Raw genomic sequence first — 9,895 nt, forward strand, 5'->3', positions numbered from 1 at the left:
GAGGCTGGGATAAATGTGGTCAAATTTTGGCCGCAGGCCTTCAGGATCACGGGTCATGTGAAGACCTGCCTCTGCTGCTTCAGCCACTGTTGCCTCTGATCCAGCTCAGCCTAAGGATGATGAGCTCGGGTGGTTTCACTGCTTTCTCTTTTCCAGCTCACGCCTCGCAGGTCAGCACAGAGACCTCATCGAAGTCCTTGGAGCCACTGGCCTCCCCTGCCTTCATGAACACCAGCGTGGACTGCATGCCCCAGAGGCTGCACCCCACCATCCCTGCCCTGGGGACCCTTCTCCTGCTGGGCTGCGTCCTGCTGAACGGCATGAGCTTCTGGGTGTTCTACTTCCGCATCAAGCAGTGGGATTCGGGCATGATCCTGCAGTTCAGCCTGGTCCTGGGAGATATTCTGATCATCCCCGTTGCTCCACTCAGGATTTCCTACCTCAGCCTTGGCAACCAGTGGCCATTTGGGCAGTTTCTCTGCCAGTTCGAAGTCTTCCTGCACAGCTCCCACATGTACAGTAGCATCTATTTCCTGACGCTCATCTGCATTCACCGGTACTTTGTCATTGTACGGTACAAGAGCAAGTCCCTCTGGAAGAAGAGGAGCTTCTTGAAAAAGCTGTCCTTGTTTGTCTGGCTCGTTCTCCTTGTCCAAGGACTGCCTTTCTTCTTCCTCCTCAAGACTTCAGTTATTAATGGCTCAGCAAAATGCCTAAATATTCATCAGTCAGAGCTGTCCTCTGTTTACTACTTCTACAACATGGCTTTGGTTGTGCTCTCTTTCCTCCTGCCCTTTGCCATTTCCTTGACTTACGGAGCTCTGTTGGGAGCTGCCATTGCTAAAGCAGCAAAGAAAAGCTCCAGTGGCAAGAAGATGAAGAGCAGGTCTCTGCAGATGATAACGGTGTCTCTGGTGATTTTTGCTGTCTGCTTTGGCCCCCTGCACATCTGCAGGACCATTGGCGTCATTGTGAAGTACTACGACATATCTTGCAAGCTCTTGCAGCAAGTAGAAGTTGCCTACTACGTCAGCTGGGTGTTAACCATGGCGAATGCCTGTCTGGATCCCCTGATTTATGTCTTTGCTAATGACAAGTTTAAAAAGAGCTTTGCTGACTCCTTTCGCAAACGCTGGGGTACCAAGTGAGTGTGAAAGGTCTGGGAGCCATCCCAGATCCATGGAGACCCCGTGGGGTGGCTGCTGAAGATCTAGACCCCAAGATTCCTCCTTCTCCTGTTCTGTCCCAAGTCCCCAGAGCTACTGGTAGCGGTGCTGCAGGAGTTTCAGGGTTTGTCTGTGTTCCTCTAGTGTTACTGAATGGGTTGTTCCTGCAGGCAGGGATTCCCTGGGCTTAAGGAAGCTCCAGCTAGGTGCTGCTCCTGCCAGTAGCCCGGGTGGCTGGAGCTCCCAAACCTGGGCTTCTTTACACTGCTGAAGAGGCCAAACCCCGTTGGGTGCAAGGGGGAAGCAGGGAAGGAATTCACACCTAAAGTCATAAATCATGTGAAAGTCCAGTGAAAACTGCCATGAATTTCCTGCCCATTAATATTTTGTAATTTTCCTTTTCCACTAAGAGCAGGTTCTGTGCGAGCGCTGAGTGGAGTGTGCGGGTCGGACTCCCGCGTCCCGGCACAGGGGAAAATAACCCACGTCCAGGCACCTGCTTGTCCCTTTGCCACTTAGACGTCGGCAGCTCCCCAGCCCTGGAGGCAGTCCCGACCGGAGTGCCCTTGTGATGGGACCAGACGCACTCTTACCCACCGGTCGGCTCTTTCTAGAAGGTGGCAAATGTTGAGCCGTGGGTGAGCAGTACAGGAGGGAGATTCACGGATGGGGAAAGGTGCTTTATCATCCTCACAGGAAACTCAAATTTAGTCTGTTGGAGAGTCCTGAGAAACAGGAGTCTCACTTTATCCCCAGAAAGATCAGTTTGAAAGCATGCAAAGAGCTACCTCCATCCCACCTCGGGGTGGCAGGGAAGAGCAAGGCCTCGAACAAGAGAGTGGGTGAAGGACGCAGAAACCTGGAGACTAAACGCAAAGCCCGTGCCCATTTTGTTTTGGCACGTTGCCTGGTTCACGTGAAGTTGAAGGTGAGCAGGGCCAGACCCCTGCCTGCTGCCTGCTCTCATTCAACGGCCCGTTTGCCTTTGGCAGGGAACTGGCCTCGTGGTCTGCTCCTTCCTCCACTGCCCTATGGAGATGGGTACCTGAGCCCGACAGCCCCGGCACGAGCAGCTTCTCCTTCCAGGTGGTGGAAAGTGGCCACTCTCTGCTGCTCAGAGGGGAGCGAGCCCGGCAAGTATTACAGCCAGGGGCCAGGGAGAAGAAACACTCTTCTAGTTAAGGCAGCAGCTTGGAGGTTCAGGGTTTATTTTTAGCCTTCACTGTAAACTAACTCCATGAGCAAGACACAGGATCCATGTTTCACTTCTCCATCTCTCAAATCGGTCTCAATTGTCCTTCCCTTTTCTGTCTTCTGTCTTTCTCTTTCAATGGAAAACCTAGGGTTACAAATAGGAGCTGTAATTTGGCTTTTGCATCAGCAAAGCCAGAGACAGAGATCTTGGTTTTGTCTGGGTTTTCTGGAGAACTCTGTAATAAGTGCTGCTATTAGGACAACAGGGAGAACGTCCTGATCTCCGAAGGGGAACTGGGTGGTAGTCGGGATTTTCACCAAGGTTTTGGTTCCCAGTGCTCCCCTTCGGTTTGGGTTTGGCTGCCTTGGGTGTTGGATCTGCCTCCACGGCCACCTCTGACCACCTCTGCAAATGCAGCCCGTGCCAGCAGAGCACACGTTGGCTGCCGGCAAGTTTCCTTGGGGTGGCTGTGGTGGGTGCAGCAGTGAGGAGGGGTGCAGCGACCTTCCCCAGCACCCACTGCGCTGACGGCACCGAAGTAGGGGCTGGGCGGGCGATTATCTGGGAGGTTCCTAGTGCAGTGGTAGGAGCAGAAAGGTGGCTTGCAGGGGTCTGTTCTAATGTAAGCCAACAAATAATGTGTTTGTCCTAGAAACCGGTATCAAAAGCAGGGTAGAAGTGACCGGGAGATTCATTTTCTAACTTGGTTTCTCTCTACCAATGAATTCTTGGAGTATCCCAGTCCACCTGCCTCGCTGCAGGTTGCTGTGAAGCTTGATTGCATTTGTATCTATAATGCACTTTGCAAGCTCAGAGGAGATGTGTTGTTTCCAGCTGTTCGTAACACTCTCGTTGGATAAATCCTGTTGCAAAACCCGGGCAGGCTCCAGAGCCCCGCCTCACGTAGGCACAGGGGTGGCAGCAAACAGCAGCTTGGTTTCAGGCTCTGACTTAGAGAAGGAAATACATCTGTGCTCTCAGCTCGATGCATAAGTAAGGGAACATTTCTATATGTTTGTGAAATAGGTGGCTGTCCCTGTCCCCGATCGCAGCATTTGCCAAAGTGCCCATCAAAAAGGTGAAGCCTTGTATTTCAAAACCCAGGTGAGGAGGTGATGGGGAGGAACCGAATCGGGATAATCTCATTTTGTTCCACCAGGGACCAGAACGTGGATGACTTTGGTACTAAATACTTCTCCAGGTCAACATGCTTAGCTTAGTACCAGTTAGTAATTCACTCAGGACAACCCGCTTTAAAACCCAGAGTTGTTCAGGCAAGTTCAGATATGGCAAATAATCAAGAACTAAAACGTATCTGCAGTCCTGCAAGCGACTATATCTCATCCTACATTTAAAACCTAAAACCTACCTGAAGCCTCACCACAAATCCTATTGTCGTTCCTTGATTTGAGCAGTTACTGAGTATTTAGTAACTCCAGTAAAGTTGTCTCATTGCAGACATGTTTGATTTGAAGAAACTTTTGGGAATATCATCCCTGTTCACTTGCTATGAGGAAAACGGTTTTAAGCTTTTAATATTTTAAAGTGATTTTCTTATTCCATTCTGAGATGAACTCGTGTGCTTATATGGAGCATGACCATACCATTATTTGGTTAAATCTGGTTTATCACTGCTCGATAGCTGCATCTGCACTGGAGCTGGCCCCTCGCCCCGAAGGAACAAGACAGGCCACTTGCCCAGAGCACCAAATGTCTGACTCATAAGGCAAACACGGTTTCTAGCTTTAAGCAAAGATGAAGACACTGCTGGCTTTGGATGACTGACCTCTGCCACGTTCAGGTTTCCAGACCTTGACACTGTCTTTTCCAACGTGGTTTAAACTGATGTGGGTTTCCCCCAGCCCCAAGCCCTGGTTCATCCCTGAAGTGCATCCAATGCCTGAGATGGGGAAATGCGGATCACCTAACTCTCTGTAGCTGAGCGGAATGGGAGAAGGAAGCCCGAGCCCGGCAGAAAAGTTACAGGCTATGGCTGGCAATGAACACGCCTCTCCAGGTTGGTTCACACAGGGACGCCGCTGACCCAGGCTGACTGATCCTTCACCCACCCAAAGAGGTGGATTACCATTGCCCATTCTGCACAGACCAGTGTGTGTGAGCACCATGGAAGTTGTTGATCTTCTCACAGGGCCATGATGTGAGATCCCTTTTATTAAAAATGCACAGAAGCAGCTTGTGAGCTCCAATAATATTCCCTAGAGAGAGACTTTTTTAAGGCAGGAAGAACGATCAGGTCCTCGCTCACCATGCTCATGGCAGAGCTTTAATGGGCCAGACTCTAAAGGGCTCAGTTACTGGCTGAGCTCTCGTGGATGGTGGTGACCAAGGGAACAGGGTTTACAATCCTATTACTGGTCTTCTAAATCCTCTTGAGTGTTTAGAGCATGGCTCTTGGTGGTGCTGTGATGGATCCCAGCTGGGCTCGGGCTGGAAGCTTGCTGGGACATGGCTGTGGGAGCATGTGCTGTGTTGTTTCAGTGACTTGAGTCCTCGCACTCACAAGTGAAAGACAGGCAAATAAAGAAAAGTCTGACTTGAGCATTGTAGCTGGTTTTCTGTAGAGCACGATGATCTTCTGCAAAATCCCTGGTGAATCCAGGCCCAGAAAGACACCATGGCACCAAGTCCCAGTGTATGACCTGACAGCAGAGAGGTCTTGGTCCCATGTTGATCCACCAGCTTTGATTTTAGATTTTGGTATCTAAGCTCACTGAGCAGCACAGCAAAGGTGGTGCTATGGGAGAGGAGCTTGTTAAAAGACTATAAACCGTGGAAATGTCTTGGAGTGCAGGCAGATGGTGCCTTTCCATGGTGCAGTTGGGTTCAACCTTTGGATGAAGCCGGTGGTTTCTTCCCAGATGACATTAAACCCAAACCATGTGTCAGGCTTTGCAAAGTACGACAGCACACTGTGTAGTTTTGCACTGTATGGTGCATTGCATCGAGGTTTGCATCGTATGGTGCTGCAGCAAACGGCACAGGTGGGAGCAGGGGTGTTCTAAACTGGTCCCATCCCAGATGCTGGAGAGCCACACCTTGATGTTTCAGCAGAAAGCTATGAGTTTGGGTGCAAACACTTCACTCTGCAGATTGCCCAGTTTTACCACAACCCTTCCTCTCCCAGGGAAGTATCAGCCTATTTGCATGTTAAAATATTAAACAAGATGCTGGATGATGAACAATGGAGAGTTTTTGACATGATGTCAGAGCCCTTCTGAGAATTTCCAGTGGCTGCCCCTGGGAGGAAGGAATCCCTGGGGCCAGCTGGTTGCTGACACAGGGTTGGGGAAAGCCCTCAGCTTCGCCCTGCTACGGAGGGCTGAGGATCTGCTTCATCCATTGCATTAGGATCCTGGCAGCGCCAACCAGGTGTGTGGGCAGCCTGCGCTGACAGAGTCTGCTTGCCCAGCAGGAACGATGGCCACGTACCTACATTTTTAGTTGGTGACTTGCAAACGTGCTTCCTGTTTATGAGATGATAAAACCTAACCACAGCCTAGATGAACGTGCCATCCCAAAGCTCAGCTCATCCCCCTCTGACGGCATTTACTGGATGCTGCCTTGACTTGGTGATATTGTGACAGCATTTTTCCTCTTCCACAGATTGGCTGAGGTGGAAAGGGAGGTCATCTGGTCCAACCCAGCTGCTCAAGCAGGATCACCTAGAGATCGTGGCCCAGGACCATGTCCAGGTGGCTTTTGAGCATCTCCAAGGATATAGACACCACAGCCTTCCTGGTTAACCTGTGCCAGTGCTTGGACAGCCTCGCTATAAAAAGAGTGCTCCCCGACATTCAGAAGAAACCTCTGTGTTCCCAGTTGTGACCCTTGCCTCTTGTTCTGTCACTGGGCACCACGATAAGAGTCTAGATTCATCATCTTTGCACATTCCTTCCAGTATTTACTGACATTGATGAGGTCCCCATGAGCCTTCTCTGCTCCAGGCTGAACAATCCCAGCTCCCTAAGCCTCTCCTCATGTGTCAGATGCTGTAGTCCCTTCACTGTCTTCATGGTCCTTCCTTGAACTCTGACTGGTATGTCCCTATCTCTCTTGTACTAGGGATCCCAGTAGAAAAAATCAGAGCCCAGAACACAGGGCTCCAGATGCCTTGAGCAGCCTTGGGATGCTACAGACACCATCCAGCTAGCATGGCCCAAGGCAATGGATCTTGTCCATCACCGTAGCCCCTCTCCAAACCTGATGGACCCTGTAGTTCTTAGTGCCCAGTGGAGCAGGGAGGAAAAGGTGAACTGAGCACCAGGAAGAGGGGGGAGGAAGCAGCATGGGTGGGGAGAACGACGCCAGCCGCATTGTTAAGAACACCGAGACTCACTCTGTCATTTTGCTGTCTTTGTTTTCGGGGAGAGCTTGGTTTTCCTGTACTGAGCAGAGCCTTGTGGTCCCCGTGGGGGTTGGCACCGGGCCCTGTTGCTGTCACGGCCCTTCTTTGGCCAGCTGCCCGGGCCGCCATCTACCATGGGCGGTAGCATGGCTTCTTGGCGGGTGCGGCAGAGTCCTGGGAGCCGCTGGCCTTGCTCTTCCGAGGGCGCCAGGGCCCCTGCCAAGGGCTGTCCTGGCCGGGAGCAGAGGCACCTGCTGCAGCCTGGCGCTGGTCTTGTTGCTCCCATGGGATGGGAGCAGGGATGGAGGGGGACCCTCCGGGACCCAGGTGAAGAGCAGCAGTCAAGCTGGTGCTGGCCAAGGGGCCATGCTCCTGCCGCCTCTTGGAGGCAACGGAGCAGCCGATGGTGCTGGGGCTGTCCTCCAAGCCCCTGGCACCACGGGAGTTCCCAGGGAACAGGAGGCAGTTGGCATCCTTCCCGCACAGTTGCGCCGTGATCTCCATCAGTCCTCACACAAATGCTGTTGTGTGGCTTCTGAAGACGGTCTGCAGCTCCTCCACCAGGGACTCTTCATGCAGGCCGACAAACATCAGGGCGTTGATGACCATCTGTTCCAGCATGATTGCCCGAGAAGGCTCTTCCACAAAGATGCGCCCCAGCTCCCACTGCAGCCAGCGCCACAGCAGCAGCAGCAGATGTGGTTGCCTCCAGAAGACGTCCACCCAGGCACGGGGCAGAAAGCCGCCCATGAACAAAGGCTTCCAGTTGTGTGGCTGGCGTGCCCCGGATGCTGTTGACCATGGCTGGGCATCTGGTGCCGTGCCCTGGGCTCTGGCCTGCGATGCCGCCAGTGGTGCAATGGGGAGCTCTTCAAAGTCTTCGCCCCGCAGCCAGCGCCGGATGGAAGTCAGCCTCTCCATGCAGAAGGGGCAATGGGTCTTGAACTCTGCCCACAGCCGGATACAGCTGAAACAGAAGAGGCTGAGGCATGGCATGGTGTAGACAACGTTGTCCCAGGGGCCAAGGCATATTGGGCAGTGGCCCTGTGAGGCCGTGGCCGTGCTCAGCTCGCGCTGCAGCGGGCTTGGAAGAGCTGGTGGTGATGGCCTCGTCCTCCTGTCTGACGCTGCAGTGGCGGGGGTCCCCGCACAGCTCACCTCTGCTGCGCCTGTGGGTGCCCCGGCTGCCTGAAACAGGCAGGGCCGGGGACAAACCCGCAGCGGCTCCGGGGGTGGGCACCGAGAGCTGCAGCCACCAGTTCCCAGGGCACCAGCCCAGCACCGAGCCAAAGGCTTGCTCCGCACTCCGAGCCTCGCCGAAACGCTCAGCTGGAGCGAAGGCGCGAGCCAGCTGGGAGAGGCTGGGAGCCCGAATTCAAGCAGCGAGGGCCGCGATGTCACAGTGCACGGCTGGGGGATGTCACCATGCATGGCTGGGGGATGTCACCACGCATGACTGGGGGATGTCACAGTGAACGGTTGGGTCATGTGACGCTGTACGGCTGAGCGATGTCACAGTGCACGGCTGTGGAATGTCACCATGCATGGCTGGGGGATGTCACAGTGCATGGCTGGGGGATGTCACCATGCATGGCTGGGTCATGTGACCCTCCAGTTCTGGGCTCCCCAGTTCAAGAAAGATGAGGAGCTACTGGAGAGAGCCCAGCGCAGGGCTACGAGGATGATGAGGGGGCTGGAGCATCTCTCCTACGAGGAAAGGCTGAGGGAGCTGGGCTTGTTCAGTCTGGAGAAGAGAAGGCTGCTAGGGGACCTTAGAAATGTTTATAAATATCTGCAGGGTGGGTGTCAGGAGGACAGGGCCAGACTCTTTCCAGTGGTGCCCATCGACAGGACAAGGGACAACGGGCACAAACTGAAGCAGAGGAAGTTCCAGCTGAACCCGAGGAAGAACTTCTTCCCTCTGAGGGTGACGGAGCCCTGGCACAGGCTGCCCAGGGAGGCTGTGGAGTCTCCTTCTCTGGAGATATTCAAGCCCCACCTGGACGCGGTGCTGTGCAGCCTGCTCTGGGTGACCCTGCTTGGGCAGGGGGTTGGGCTGGGTGACCCCCAGAGGTCCCTTCCAACCCCGAACGTTCTGGGATTCTGTGATTCTGTGTCATGTGACGCTGCACGGTTGGGGGATGTCACCATGCGTGGCTGGGGGATGCGACGGTCCATCGCTGGAGCATGTGAGGATGCATGGCTGGGGATTATCACAGGACGTGGCGGGGGGATGTGATGGTGCATCGCTGAGGGATGTCACCATGGGCCGTCCTCACCCGCGGCGCAAACCCCAGCACCCTGCAGCCCCAGCGCACACCTCGGGGCTTAGTGCAACACCGCTGCCGGCTCCATCGCCCACGTCTTGTGTCATCTGCTCGGCGTCAGTGCTTCAAGCCGGCCCCTGAGGCCCTGGCCATGGCTTCCTTGGCCCCGTCTGTTCCCTCGGGCCTGAGGCGGCACATGTCTCCAGGCACACACAGGAAGAGGGTTCCTGGGGACCCCCAAGCACAGCACTCTTGGTGCGGCCTCACCACTGCTGAATCCCTTGCAGTGTCACCTCCCTTGACCTATAGGCAATGGTTTGTCCAACGCAGCCCAGGTACCATTTGCCCGCTTTGCAGCCACAGTGGTGGCTTATGTTCAACTTGGTGTCCACCAGGACCCCCAGTTCCTTTTTCTGCCAAGCTGCTTTGCAGCTGGGTGGCTCCCCACGTATACTGGTGCTTGGCGTTGTTCCTCCCCAGGGGCAAGACTCGGCCCTTCTCCTCATCGAGGTTCATGGGGTTCCTGTCATCTCGCTTCTCTAACCTGTCCAGGTCCCTCTGGATGGCAGCACGACCCTCGGCGTATCAGCCACACCTCCCAGTGTGGTATCGTCAGGAGATATTGCTGAGAGTATGCTCTGGCCCGTTATTAATGGAGATGTTAAACAGGAGTGAGCCCAGGATTCCCAGGACTGACCCTTGGGATACACAACTAGTCACTGGCCCCCAACTAGACTTTGTGCCACCCATCACCTCCCTTTGGACCCAACCATTCCGCCAGTTTTCAGTTTTCTCTGCTCGTCCAGCCTGTACAGCTCAAAACCCAAGAGCTGGGGCTCCAAATCGCTCAAACGGCTTTAAAATGATGGAGGGGGTGAGCTGCATTTTCCAGTTTGTCTCT

General features: G+C 54.2%; 1 protein-coding gene across 1 annotated transcript; it reads left to right on the forward strand.

Annotated features, from left to right (window-relative positions):
* The first annotated feature begins 224 nt into the window (after window positions 1–224).
* Window positions 225–1,685, forward strand: LOC104335649 (P2Y purinoceptor 4-like). Its single transcript, XM_009941399.2, has 2 exons — window positions 225–1,144; window positions 1,577–1,685. Exons 1-2 carry the CDS (start codon window positions 225–227, stop codon window positions 1,683–1,685), a joined length of 1,029 nt encoding a protein of 342 aa, XP_009939701.2.
* Window positions 1,686–9,895: the final 8,210 nt, after the last annotated feature.

The sequence above is a fragment of the Opisthocomus hoazin genome, chromosome 19 (assembly GCF_030867145.1).
Source record: "Opisthocomus hoazin isolate bOpiHoa1 chromosome 19, bOpiHoa1.hap1, whole genome shotgun sequence".
Classification (NCBI taxonomy): domain Eukaryota; kingdom Metazoa; phylum Chordata; class Aves; order Opisthocomiformes; family Opisthocomidae; genus Opisthocomus; species Opisthocomus hoazin.